This window comes from Patagioenas fasciata, chromosome 3 (genome assembly GCF_037038585.1).
Source record: "Patagioenas fasciata isolate bPatFas1 chromosome 3, bPatFas1.hap1, whole genome shotgun sequence".
Lineage (NCBI taxonomy): Eukaryota > Metazoa > Chordata > Aves > Columbiformes > Columbidae > Patagioenas > Patagioenas fasciata.
The window spans coordinates 78,000,992-78,015,288 of NC_092522.1; the positions used below are offsets into that span (position 1 = coordinate 78,000,992).

Consider the following 14,297-nt stretch of genomic DNA (forward strand, 5'->3'; position numbering starts at 1 on the left):
GGGAGCCACCATCCCTCTGGAACGGCTCCATTGATGCCCTGTAGGGCTCTGCCTGCTCTGCTGGTACGAACAGTGTCTTGGCAGCACCCAGCAAATACAGATGTGGGTAGGAGCTGCTGCATCAAAAGGAGATGCACGCTTTCCACAGGGTGTAATTAAGATGTAAGTCTCATCCTCACTGGATTTTGTGGGTGCTGGATATTTACATTTGTCTAAAAGAAATTAATATGGAAAAGAGCCACCAAGGGGAATTAAACAGAAAGATACCAGGAAATCTTTGAGCTGAGGATCACCAGGGGCTGGAAGCGAGGGAAGCGCTGCTCTCATGTCTGCTATCAGTCACCATTAGCAACAGGATAATGACCCAGTACTGACAGCATCCATCATGAGCTCTGGAAAGAGCTGGCTTCAGTCCCCTGCTCAGCCACACGCTTTCTGTGTAACCTCATTTTCCTTCCTGCAGGGGAAAAGAGAAACGGGAGCATTTCCCACCCTCCCACAGGGTTGAAACCTGCTTACGTTGGGTTTGGGAAGTGCTTAGAAGTGGAGGGGGGTGTGTTGGTGTCCAGCGTTGCCAGGGAGCCGGGCTCTGTTGACGGACTCAGACTCGTGGTGGCCGGGGAGCCATGGGCCGGCAGGGGGTGACGGTGGCAGTGACAGTGGTGGGGCTGCTCCGGGACACGGCTTTCCACGTGGCCAAGTGCGCGGCAGAGGTAATCCCGGGGCTTCGGCCCCACTGCCGGGTCGGGAGCAGCGCGGAGCAGTGCGGGCTGGAAGTAAATAAGCAGAGGAACGCCTTGCCTGGCAGCTGCTTTCAGGAAGAAAATATTTCAAATTTTCAGGCTTCTGCTCTTCTTTGGCACTGACAGGCACAGGCTTTACGGGCTCCCAGCTTGGTGCTGCCCAGGGTGGGAGGTCTCTGTTGCAGCATCTTCCCCTCCTTATTCCTACACCTCCAAGAGATTTTACAACTGTGCAACGCTGTGTAAGATGTCATCCATATTGCAGCCTTGTCCAACTTGGCAGCCTATGGCAAGTCCCTTCATGCAGCTCTGTTGGTTCAGACAAGGGAGCAAAAAGCTGCGAACCTCATGGGGTTTTGCAGCTCAGCCATGCAGTGGATGCACAGCATGGCACAGCACACAGCCCGCCGCGGGGTGCACAGTGCTGACCTTTATGCCCTCTCTACCCATAAGAGCTTACCTGCCAGGCTTGTTCCCCAGCATTATTTACAGCTGACGAAGCTCTGCCATCTATCAGCGGCCCTAAGGACAAGCCAAGCCAAGCCAACAGCCGCAGCAGGTGTGTGCCTCCTGGTTTTTTGCCTTTTTTTTTTTTCTTTCCAGCCACTGTCCCAACAATAGCAACAGCGACCAGGAGCTGAATAGAAAGTCACTTCTTTGCTTCATTCTTTTTAAGACCAGCTGGGCTGGCTTTAAGCCTCAGCTTGTGGCACCTGTGTGCCTCAGCCCAGATGGAGATGAGACTAAATGCATTGACACGGATGTCCCATACCTACATAGTGATGTGCTCCAGATGCACTACTTACAAGCAACAGCCACTGGAAACGTTTGCCTTGCAGCCTTCACCGAGCTGCTTGCTTGCCCCAAAGCCTTGGGCCCAGTCTTCTGGGACAGTACATGACTGTGACTCTCTGTGCACACGAAATTGCAGCTGATGATGCCCAGCAACATCTTTCAATGTCTCACTGCTCACATCAAGGGGAGCAACATGGGGAGAGGGCACGAGTACAATTCAATAATATTTGTGAAGCAGCCCTTCATTTATAAACAAGACACCTATTAGATCTGCAATGAGGGATTTAGAATGATTTGTGTGTACTTCTGTAAGTGTCGGGAATTACAACAAAGGCATGAGGGATGCAGAGCAATAACTGGATTGGAATGTGGCTTAGGTTGCAGTTCATGAGAGGAATACAAGCTGTGATAGGACTGGGAGGGGGTGTTAAACTTCTTATAAGAATTTTTTTTTCCTTACCTTGAAAATCTAGGCTCTGAAGCTGAAGTTTCCAAGCAAGTTTGCAGATCCTGTAATACAGCCTTTAGTAGAATTTGCATGGCATGAATATTTACAAGAGAAAAAGAAGGTAACTCTTGTTTCCTCAGGTTGCTTTAGACATGAGTCCTCTCCCCACAGCTGCAACCTCTCCCAGCTCAGTGCCACCCGCAAGTTTCAGAAGTGAGGTCTTCCACCCGGATTTATTTAATGTTCTCAGAGACTCCTGAGGGGTCTGTTCAGTCTGAACTGGCCCCAAAGTGACACCCAGGCAATTCTTGCCACAATAACGTCCCGCAGCAGCAGGATCCAGACCTTTAGGGCACGTAACTGCGTGCAATGTCAGCACAGTTCACCAAAAGCTCCTGCCCAATCCCTTCCAGTTGATGGCTTTTGTAGTTTTAAAAGTAGGAGAAGCATAAAAATGTCACAGTCCACCTTACCTGCGGTGAATTATTACTGATTGTTTCTTCACTAAAAGTGTAAATAATCCCTGGAGACTGTGTTTTCCCTCTGAAATGCAGGAACTGAGAGGCGAGGTGTGGGCATATGCCTCCTCGGTGATGTGCTTCCTCAATGGGCAGCTGCTGGGGGATGAGAAGGAGCTGCTCAAGTGGTCTTCCCATGAGTGGGACTATCGTGACTTTAAGCCCGAGGCACTTTACCAAGCGATTGCTGAGGATTTCTACAGCAAATACCTGAAAAACACCCAGGCAAGTAGCACTGTTTTATGAGAAGAGTATAAGGTCTGTAAGCAGCTGGAGAGGTTGTCAAATGAAAGGGCAGATATGAGGAGGAAAGAGTGAGCACAGTGGTGGCAGTTTTTTCGTTTTCTGGGGCTGGAGAGGCTGATGGGGAGCATTCCCTGCTGAGAACAGCAGCTTCTGTGCCTCTTGGCAGCCAGGAAGGGGCAAACACCAGACCAGATGCTCAACATCTATTAATCGCTTCAGGTCTGAAGAGATCAAAGTGCACTGCTGCCCGTGCTGCAACTGCACTGCTCCAAAATCCCAGACCGCCCAGCCCGTGGGTACCGAAATTCTTGTGTAGCCTTATTCTTGGGTGCCAAAAGCCCAACTTCCAAACCTCTGCTTTCCTAGCCAAGACCACCTGAAATGCTGTGGTGTCATAAGGTGTGATATGGCTGGCTCTGAGTCGGTATTGAGAGCAGAGAAAAAAAAATATCATACTAAAGTGAGTAACATAGAAGGTATGGCATTGATGTTGTGCAGATTTGAGGCTGACTGGAAAGAGCGAGAAGTGTCCGTTTTGGTGAGGTGGCCAGTATTTCTGGAGATTCTTTTATTCCTGCCTCTATTGTACAAGCTGCAATAGGCATGTAAATAAATGCAAGATGAAGCAGCCCTGCCCAGTAATTCGCTTTAACACACTGTTAGGATGATTTCTGCCCAGAGTGAAGTTAAACATCACATTTTTGCTTATTTAAACAAAACAGTAGGAATGCTGTTCTGCAGTGTCGATTCTGCAAACATTTCCTGAGACCATTCTTGCCGGTCAGCTGGACCCTGGCCGGCGTTAGGAAGCGAGTGCAGCACAGAGACCTGGCCTTTCCCTCACTGCATTTGTTTTTCTGTTCTAAACAGCACGTGTTTGTGTACCTGGAGATAGCCATTGAGGAACAGCCTGTTGGGAGGCTGCTCTTGGAGGTATGTTACAGAGTAAAAAAGCAAAAACGAGGAACAAGTCCACCTAGCACCATGGTCTCACCTGCCCATGGAGGGGGGACAGAAATCTGACCAGCTAGGAATTTCACACATATTTTCCTCTTCTTGTTTTTACAGCTCTTTTCGGATGCATGTCCCAGGACCTGCGAGAATTTCCGTGCCCTGTGCACCGGAGGAGCAAAGTCTCTTCGTGACGGCCGAGAGCTCACCTACAAAAACTCCCTTTTTCATCGTGTAGTGAAAAATGGGTGGATCCAAGGAGGAGGTGCGTCTCCAGGGGTCCTGAGTAAAACTGAGTTACAGCACAAGGCAGGGGGATCTGCAAGAATAAGAGTCTTCATTCATGGAGACATAACTGAACTCCAGGACAAAGCTAGTATCTTTGTTAATATATATATATATATATAAAAACATATTTATTTTTTTTTTTTAGCCATGTCATTTTCTAAACATGGGGAAAGTTTGGGCAATCTATTCTTTTGATTATCCAAGACCTTTATCAAAAGAATTCAGGAAACTAATTGAAAACATTAAAACTCTTTTCCATTAAGTTATTTGGTAAGTAATTTGGAAATTAATTGGAAACTTGCAAAAACTAAAAATATCCATAGGAAAACATATTGCTTGTTTTATAGAAAGATAACTCACAGAAGTGTTTAGCCAAGTGTCAAAGCCCTTGCAAATGTGCTGCTGAGTTGTCTGAACACCAGTGCTGTACCCGGCGCATGGTAGCAAGCAGAAAGGCACCAGGAATGATGGGTCACACAGCTTGCCCAATGACATCTCCAGGAAACCCAAGATTAGTGAGGTGTATCAGAAGGCATTTCCTTCATCACTCCATTTTGGTCTATCTATCATCCATCTTACCTACCTGTATTTCTTACCTGTGTTTGCCTTGCTCCAAATGTGAGTGCTTAAATCCATTTCAGGTATGTATAACTTTGGAGATGATACACCTCCTACTTTTCATGAATCACTATGCAGATATCTATGTAGTCCATACAAAGAAGCCTACAATGACAAGCTTGCTAGTATAGAGGAATAACTATAACCTGACTGGCATTAAGGCAATGTCTAAATAAAGTAACAAAATCAGAATTCTTTTTAAAAAAATAAAAAATAGAGGCATCAGGTTTCTTTAGTGCCTTATTCATCAGAAATCTGGTTCAATGGGAATTTCACTCTTATCAAATCTCTTTTCTTAGACAAGCTAGTGGTCTTAACTCACCATAATATCGCAGCTGCATTTTCATCCTTCCTTCTTCTAACGCTACTCCCTCCGATAGGCATCCTTCTCCAGGGTGCCCTGTCCTCAGCTGGCCACTGCCACCGCAGGACCTCTCCCAGCAGCAGATGCTGGACCTTCTCAGAGGTGCCGCAGTTAAATGTGCCATGCAAAATAGCTTTCCATAGAGCAGCCATCTCTTGGGACAGAAGCAGAGCTCTTCCCAAAGGTCTGACAAAATTTTGGCAGTAAAACAGAAAGATGGGTGCAGTTGTTCCCCCAGGCTGATGCACAGCCCACGTCTCTGACCTCGGCTGAGCTGCTCACTGACAACCCCCAATAACCCCTGTGATAAACCTGGTCTCTGATGATTACTTTTATCTACCCTGCAGACATCATAACTGGAAGGGGAGATGAAGGAGAGTCAATTTATGGTCCCACCTTTGAAGGTATGTTTCCTTGGCTATCTTACTGTACAAATGACAAATTCCTGCAAAAATCAAGTTGTTGATCTGATCTTATTCACAGAATAACCTGGGAATTGCCTTTGATCTCCCTAAAACAGAAGTGTTTGCTTTTCAGTCAGAATTATTATCTGCAATAGCTTGAGCAGATTGCTTTAGCGAGGTCACTTTTTGATGTGTAACCTCTGATGTCCACTGCCTGAGGCTCAGCTCCACCAGCCCCTTCTCCCCACCTAAATGAGGGCTGATGGTCACCCACTGCCTTCTTCAAACTGCAAATACCTTGTGGATAGGACCCTAGAAATCCAGAAGTGGATTAGCTACAAATCTCTAGGCATCACTTGTTTAAAAGCATTTAAAGTAATGGAAGTAAGTTGGCTTAAACTCCAGATTTCCTGAACCTCAAGCAGCTTTTCAGGCTTGGGGACACCAAAGGCATCACTGCCAGCAGCTACATGGCTCTGCTGATGTAAGGGCAGTTACTTCTCAATCTCACATAAAAACATGGATGTCGAGAAATGACAACCATGAGCTAAGTTTAACAAAAAATGTTCCCCCATACTGGTATAAAGTAATAAAACATAAAGAAAAAGAGAACATTATAACTTGCAGTACTTGAGAAGAACAACCCATATAACTGACATAGACACTTGGGATCTTCTGTGTAGCTGAAATGCTGCCCATAAAGATGTTTTATGATAGTTAAAGCACTTTTGAAACTGATTTATGTTCCCTTCTATAAAAGCTTTCCCACTGCCAATGGCGCAAACGATGTGACATTTGAGCAGGCTGGGCAGCAGCCAGCAGTGAGATCAGAAATGGCAAGTGCAGCTGAAAACTTTCTTTCCCAAGACGCCGAAGATCCTGCGGGCCAGGAGAAGCTGCTCTCCCCTCCACCCCAAGGGACGGAGGGAGCAAAGTCCAGCCCAGGCACAGCACCAGTGGGCAGGGGAGCTGCTGAAGTGGAAGCCCGACACGCAGGATTTAAGGCAGCAAATGCGACGGGCTGCCCAGAGTGGGCAGGAAGGGGCAAAAGTCACTTCTTTGATACTGGAGCTCCTGAAATAGCAGCGAGCATGGACTCTCAGGACACTCACATCTCAGAAAGAACATCAACTGGTATTGGGAAAAACAAGGGCTGTCTGTTAAATTGTCTGAAGGCAGACTTCCCCGAGGATTTAACAGTTTCTAAATCCTCTTTTCTAGCAATGCTATCCAATAGATTAGTGCTTGTGCACATCTCTTGTTTTGCTCCCAATTCCATCCTTCTCCTCCAGGCAAAGCTTGCGCTTTCCCTGGGCTACTTGGGAAAGGAGCTGCTCTGTCATATGGAAGGTGACAATGTGTCAAAAATCGCTTAAGTAATTTTAAGGTGGATTTAATTTGGAATCTGTTAAACTTGAAAGTGTCCCTGGAAGAGTTTTATTACCCATTTGCACATACTCCACATATTGATGTATTAAAGGAAAGGACTGGTAATTCTTCCCCTCTCTCTTTTTAACTAAAAGTTGCTTGAGAAAGGTGTTCCCTTGAGTATGCCTTTCTATTTTAAGGCTTAGATTGCTTTCCCAGTACTTTCCGCAAAACTATTTCACACTGAAGGCAGAGGACAAATATCTTTGATATCTGAAAAGGGTGAGAGATGCCTCTGTCAGACAGTAACATTCTGGAGACTCTGTGCTTGGCACACATCCGGGCACTGCAACGCTTGCTGAAATTAATGGGACGCAACCGCATTTTACTGTAATGAGCTGAAAGGACTAAGGTAACTACAGAGAATCACTCAGACTGGAGCATCATGTCATAGGACAAAGCATCCTGCTCCAAAATTAGTCTGCTGAAGTCACTTTGTAAACCGCAAGGGAGTAATTCTTCAGTTAAAATTTAATTACCATTTTTATGAATCAGTTTCTGAGAAGGGCACTCAAACAGGGTAAAAAGAGCTTAAAAAAAGAAAATCAGAGAACAATAAAATCTAAATATTTCTACAGCTTCCTTCAGGTTTGTTGAAATCTTGATGGGCCTCTTGACTGGTCAGTGTGATCAGGTCAGAGATGGGTGATGGAAGAGGTCAGAATCAGTGGACTCCCTGCTCACCTCATAGCTAGGCTCCTCTCCACAGAGAAGGAGGAATCAAGTCCTTGTCATCATCCCCCAAACTCAAGCATGCTTAATGCCTGTCTTTCCCCAGACATCCCTCCCTCACCAGTCCTTCCTCAGCTGGCACGGAAGTTCCCCTTCACCTCTTTGTGGCTCTCACTCCCATCACCTGCCTACTCTCCTAGCCCAGGCTGCCAAATAAAGCTTCTTCTCTGGGAGCACCTCAGCCTCCTTAAACAATCATCTGCTCTCCATTTATTCAGCTCTGTCATTTTATTTGGCTAAAGACAAGTCCTGCTCAACCTCTGGAGCCACCTGAGCATCCCATCAGGCATGTCGTGCCCGCACAGCCCTGTTCCCTCATGGGGAATCTTGTCCTCTTCACCACAGGCAGCGGCAGGAGGGAGGCAAGGCAGAGGTTGTGCTTGGAGCATCCGCTCTGCCTCCCACCTTCCTCATCCCTACAGTGGGAATAATCCCAAGCAGCTGTGGAGAAATATCACACTAAGGGCCCCGAGCTCCAGGAAGAGGCATTATAGACCAACAACGGGGAGCTGGAGGCATCATTGCTGTGGCTCTGACATTCAGAAATAACCAGAGTGCTTTTCCATGGCTATTTTTCATCAGCTTGCTTACTGGCTTAAGCCCTAGGCAGTAGTGGGAAGCTCTTTCGATGAAGGACATTGATTCAAACCAGAATTGGCTTGCATGAGACTTGAGGCCTTTGTGGAAAAGGAGACGGGTAGAGGGAGAAGAAGAAAAGGGAAGCTTGCAGGAGCTGCCAAAAGAGAGCTGCACAGTGAATAGCAGCACAGGGAGCAAGACAACTGCAGCCTTTCACCCCTGAACTCTTTCCCTAGATGAAAGCTTCTCTGTCCATCACAAGGGAAGAGGAGTCCTCGGGATGGCCAACAAGGGCCGCCACAGCAACAGCTCACAGTTCTACATCACCCTCCAGCCAGCTCCCTACCTGGACAAAAAATATGTGGCTTTTGGGTACGTACGTATGGGGGGCATTGAGCAAAGCCTCCAGGCTCCTCTGCCCTCATGAGCTGAAAGTATCTCACAGAATGTGTGCTGAGAGTTTGTTCTCAGTAGGTCAATATATATGGCTGGCCCTGTAAAGATTTTTAGATTTTCAGGAATGCAATAAGGAAGATTATTGCTCTGAACAGTTTGCTTGATGTAAGAGAGCAAAGTATGTATGTATTACCATCGAGAGAGAAATTCACAGTGCAGTTTTCATGTAACAACACTGTGGAGAAAGCATTTTTAAAGGAAGCAAAAAGCCTGTCTAACCTACAGAAAACAACTCAGAAGCCATTCCTGGCTGGATATATTTATAACCAGCAGCATTCACCTCAAGTTTCTGCCTTGACACTGTCTCCATGTAATGTGAAAGGTGCAGGATCCATGAAGCCAGGCCCTCTTCAGTCTGAGTGGAAGTTTGATGCTGAGGGAGCAAAAGGCAGCCACAGCATACGATGAGCACAGATGGGCACTTTAAAGCCCTGCACTGGCTCAGTTATTCTGATGTCCCCACTTGGGCAAGAGCCATCTGCAGTGTCTTCCCCGCCTGGTACCACCGTGGTGGATGGGATGGGGTGGGGTGGGATGGGATATGGTATGAAGCTTTTCAGGAGACACAGCTCGTGCTCCCACAGCGTGGGAGCAGGACAAGCTAAAAATCATGAAGACTGTAAAATGTTGGACTGCTTTCAGGATTCGGATTGGCATTGTGAATGAAAGAAATGACATATTTCTCAGGGAGTCACTTCTAATAGCTGTCACCTCTGACAGCGTCTCTTGATGTCTTTCTCCTCAAAAGTAATGGCCACTTGTCGTCAGGGCACATGGTAAATGGTTATTTCTTTAAGCAAGTGTAGCTGCATAAAGCCGTAACATTATCATCTCTCCTAAAATGCTAACTAGCGGCTACTTAATCAAAAACTTTAGTCACTCCATTGCGAAGAACAACTCTTCAAAGAGCAGAGCAAGTGCAGCCTGTTGGTAGGAAACCATTGTGGTGTTTGTTACGGCCTCACACAAGCTGGAGGCCGCAGAGGTGGCTCTGGACAGAGATGTATCATCTCTGCACTTTCTCCCTCCCATAGGAAACTGATCGAGGGCACGGAGGTCCTCCAGAGACTGGAAGCCGTACCTACATTTAACGAAAGGCCTACAGTAGCCTGCAAGATTATTGACTGTGGGACTTTTGAGCCATGATTCCCAGCTGGCTTTCCTGCCTGCTGTAAGGTAGAGCACCATTTTCCACTCAGCTTTTTACTGATCCTGATGGCTTTCACTTAAGGCAAAAATAAAAGCACTTCTTGCACATATGAATGGCTTGGAAATGTTCTTTTGGCTTAAGAAAAAATGTTCATAAGCTGCTAAAAAGCACTTTTACAGTGGTACAGAAAAAGACTTGTGAACATATCTCAGTGCCAATCTACAGTTTATGGGAAATGGTGTTAATACGATTATATAGTGACAAGTAGATATGATAAAACATATGGCTACAGCATGGGTGGACAGATGGATACACACCCATAGGGATAAAGCTAACTGTTCCTGCCTAAATTCTGCCTCTGCCACAACCACCACAGCACAACTGCCCTGCCAGGTTTGCCCTGTATAGCTCAGATACCAGATGTAGACTGCATATGGTAGCTCAGACATCTCAGAGGAAGGGAGAAATAGAAACGTTTGCAGGACTGTGATGTCTCTGAATGCCATGCATTTGATACAGCACTGACTACTGTAAAATAAAAGTAACACCCTGAAAATTAGGCTGGGCTGCATCAGAACAACACGAGGAAATAGTAGAACAGGTGTAAGCTTTAAGCAATTGTTTCTGGCAGATGGTCTCAAATAACAAAAATGTGACTGTCGCCACTAAAACAAAGAAAAATGTTGTTTATAAAGTTATTGCAAACCAGGAAATTTTAAGGTTACTTGTGGAAACAAATATATAATACACGATTGCTGGCATCAGTGATTTCTTACATGCAAGATTTCTCTGATGTACAGTGCAGAGCTTGGGCACGGACAGCTTCAGCAGAGGAGGGCAGGTAAGCATTGAAAGAAGAGGTGTGGAAAATCAAAATACAGTGTGGAAAGAGAGCCCATGACCAGGTGCATTGGAAGTTCAAAGGTAACAGCACTCATTGTCAGGCTTGCATGCAAACACAGGGCTAAGCCAGCTCTGCTGTGCCAGGGCTACAGGGGCACCATCGGCGCACATAGAGCTCTCTTGCCTCTATTTCCAGCACTGCAAAGCGACCTTTACTTCTGGGCTCACTGTATGAGCCGCTAAATCCCACAAAACAGCACCAATGTAAGATGGGAAAGGCTGAATTAGAGAAGCATTAGGAGAGACCTAATTTTGTCTGAGCTTAAGCCGACAGATTTCATTAAAAGTAACAATCTTACGTTTATTTGCTAAACGGGAATGAATTTAGTTGAAGTTTAACTGAACACCTGGAGAGGGCACAGATTTAGAGTGATCTCCACATGCTCTGAGTCAGAACAGAGATCGCCTTAATTTTAGCAAGGGGATTTGGGTTTCTCTTTACTTATGTCACAAAACAAAATGATTCTTTAATCTAAAATATCTGTATATGTCTGTAGCCAGGCAAGAAGCCTTTAACACATTCTCTCCTTTTTTTTTCTAAAGCATTCTGCAATCTACACAGAGGCTACTAAATAGGAACTAAGTCTTCCTTAAGAGCATTTCAAAGCAATTAAACTGCCTAAAGAATAATTATTTTCACTTCATAGTTCCGTATCAAAGATGAAAATATGGTGGTGTATTTTCTTCATAAAATAACAGATTTCCTGACTAATCACTTTTCATAAGTATTAGAGACTATTGTTATAGCAGGATATGGCTTCAAAACTCAGCATTGGGATGGAGGTTGGTGGCTCTTATTTCTTGCAAGTGTTTTAAATTGTATTCAAATTTGTAAAGTCAGGAAAGTAATTTTAATTCTGCAGGTTACAGAGGACAATGCTAAAAGATCAATTAATTGGCTTTTTTATTTGGTATTGGCTTGGTTGCCCTCAGAGGGTCCGCTCTGTAGCATAGCTGCACCCTGATGTCCTCAGTGTCCCCACGAGGGACCAAGCCAAAGCACAGCATGTGCTTCAGGTCCAAATGACCTGAACTGAGCAGCCATCAGAGCACAGAAATGCTCTGGCAAAGGGCAGCATTCAGGACCTCTCAGGGAGGACAAATGACTGATCATGACAAGTAGCAGAAAGCTGATCCTGTGCCAAAAGTCACAGACCTTGTAACAAGTATGATGGCTGGATGTACAACACACAGGGTGTTGTACACTTGGGATCTAGGAAAGCCATGCAGGGTGACTGGGCAGGGAACAACTGGTTGAAGTTATACCACATGGAAGATGTTATAATGAGGAGAGTAAAACCAGGAAATATTTTTAATTTCAGGCATAATAATCCTTCAGGCAAGCCACAATTACTGTATTTGCATTGGTCATGATAGGACACTCTGCCAGAACAAACGTGGTAAAATCTTTCATCCATTATTAAGGAGGTCAACTAAAAGAAAGAGTGTGTCTTTCAACCCTGGTTCCCCAGTGCCTGCAAGCTGGATACACTTAAGGAACCCAAGGCAATGAACAATGAAACAAGAAAGGAAGAATTGTCTTAACCTCAATCCAAAATGATGTTTTGTGCCATATTTTCTTTTGTAACCTACATCTCTGATCAAGTCACAAGGAATGCCTTGCCTCCCCCAAGAGCACCAGATCCAAGAAGCGGTGTGCACAAGCATCCAGAGGACGCGCAGGCCCAAAAGGCCAGGAAATTCAGGGGCTGTCTGCAGACAGGGAGGTGACGATTTCCATTGCCAACTGATGGCTTTGGAATAGGTCCCTTCCCAGCAACCACATACAAAAACTCCCTTCTACAAAGGGCAGATGGCAGCTGCCTGCATCCTGAGAAAACTCTTATCTTACCAGATTACACAGTGTTTTATTTATGTAATGTGTCACTGCTGTAGGAAAAATTGGTGTCTTTCAAGTTTTGCTTTATTAAAGCTTTATGCTGAGCTTCTTTCTCCAGCAAAACACTCTTAGAAACTGCTCTAAATGAAAAGTGATGAAAGAAGCCCTCAGACTACATACAAAGTTATTTTCTCCATACAGACGTATGTGTTAAAATTGCAAGGACAGTGTTCTAATAAACCACAGACAGTACGCTTCAGTCATTACCCCTTACTAATTCAAGCACTGATCAGACGCAAACTGGAATATGAAGTCATTAACTACAATGTAGTTTACCTAATCTGAGGTCAGATGGTTTCTGAATCTGAGCCAGGACGATTGCTAAGGTCAGTAGAAATTGTTAGGTGGCCCATCAGCTATGTAGGCATTCCACACTGACCTGGGGAAGCCCCCTGGGATCTCTGAAGTGTATGTTCATTTTAATTGTATCAAGTGGGCCTTAGACAACATATTTCATCTTCCTACAGACCACCCTCACTTTCCTTTTTAGACCATCATGGCTACAGCTCTCTGCTATTGCCCTTCATAGACCTATTTCTTGGGATAGACTTCACTAAACCTCCGTTGACCCCAGCCGTAAGTCAGAGACAAGAGTTCCTGCCACCAACTCCAGGGAGAAAAAAGGTACTTCAGAGGACTGGGTTTGAAAGAACTTTATTGAAAATATCAACAATGCACCATATCAAATGGATCAGAATTATGTGATATAGCTATCACACGAAGCAAATGTGTAAATGGAATTATTTTATAATACAAACTTAATAGAAAGACTCTTGGTACTGTAATTCTGATAAGATTTAGAATACTAAGAAGTAGTAATGGGTGGCCATCTAGCAGAGCTCAGTCATGCCAGTAGCTCAACTGTGGTGAGGGGAGAAGCACTGGTCTGGGTCATCAGGGCGCAGCGAGAGCTGAAGGCCGTGTCATTGGGACCCAAGGCCAGGCATGGGCAGGGCTGTGACACTCCTGGGGCTGCAGCTCAGGCAGGGACCAGCTGCAAGAGCCTCAGCCTAAAACCATCTCCTGAGAAAAAGTGGCAGAGCACCTACTGGGGTTTCTTCTCTCGAAAAGCTCTCAGGCTGGCGTCTTCCATCAGCCAGCCAGCCTTGAGCATACAGCTGGGCTCCAAGCAGCCCTGACACAGGCCAGAGCCCACTGCTGTATTACATCATCACCAACAGAAAAATGCACATTAAATGGATGTATTTAAGTTATCACTCTGCTGCAGGGAGACTCCATCTAAACATCTGCTTTATTTTTCTTTTTTTACCTAAACCAGCCTGACCTTGTTCTGTGGTTGGTCCCAGCTGTTCAGATGAAAAGTTCATTCCTTCTGCCCCATCCTGCCTCCGTCCTATTGCCTTCCATTCTTCTTGTGACATCTCTCTTTGGCTTGCCTTAGGCTAAAAGCATTGGCCTGTACCACCATCTCTAAAAGAGCTAAGAAAAATCCTCTAGCATTATTACAACCTCAGTATCACTTTGCATGTATATATATATATATATATAATTTTTTACCTGTTCCTTACATTACAAGAAGCCTTTAAACCCCACCTGGTGGGGCTGAGCAAGTGCCTGTACCAGAAAATGAGTGAGGGGGCACCAAACAGCTCCACCTTGTTTGCCTCAAGCAGGTGCCACTGTCTGCCCCGACAATTTCTGCCAGGAACAGACACGGGCACCTTTCATGCACACTTAGACGTCATTCAGCACGGCATGTGCAACCCCGTATGTGCTTTGAGGATGCATCCAGTCCCCGTCAGATACACCTCTA

The 14,297-nt window shown here is 45.5% G+C and overlaps 1 protein-coding gene across 1 annotated transcript; it reads left to right on the plus strand.

Moving 5' to 3' along the window:
* The first annotated feature begins 556 nt into the window (after window positions 1–556).
* On the plus strand, window positions 557–9,820 carry PPIL6 (peptidylprolyl isomerase like 6). Its single transcript, XM_065835289.2, has 8 exons — window positions 557–713; window positions 2,012–2,107; window positions 2,541–2,729; window positions 3,621–3,683; window positions 3,819–3,966; window positions 5,319–5,375; window positions 8,351–8,486; window positions 9,605–9,820. Exons 1-8 carry the CDS (start codon window positions 627–629, stop codon window positions 9,714–9,716), a joined length of 888 nt encoding a protein of 295 aa, XP_065691361.2. The 5' UTR covers window positions 557–626; the 3' UTR covers window positions 9,717–9,820.
* Window positions 9,821–14,297: the final 4,477 nt, after the last annotated feature.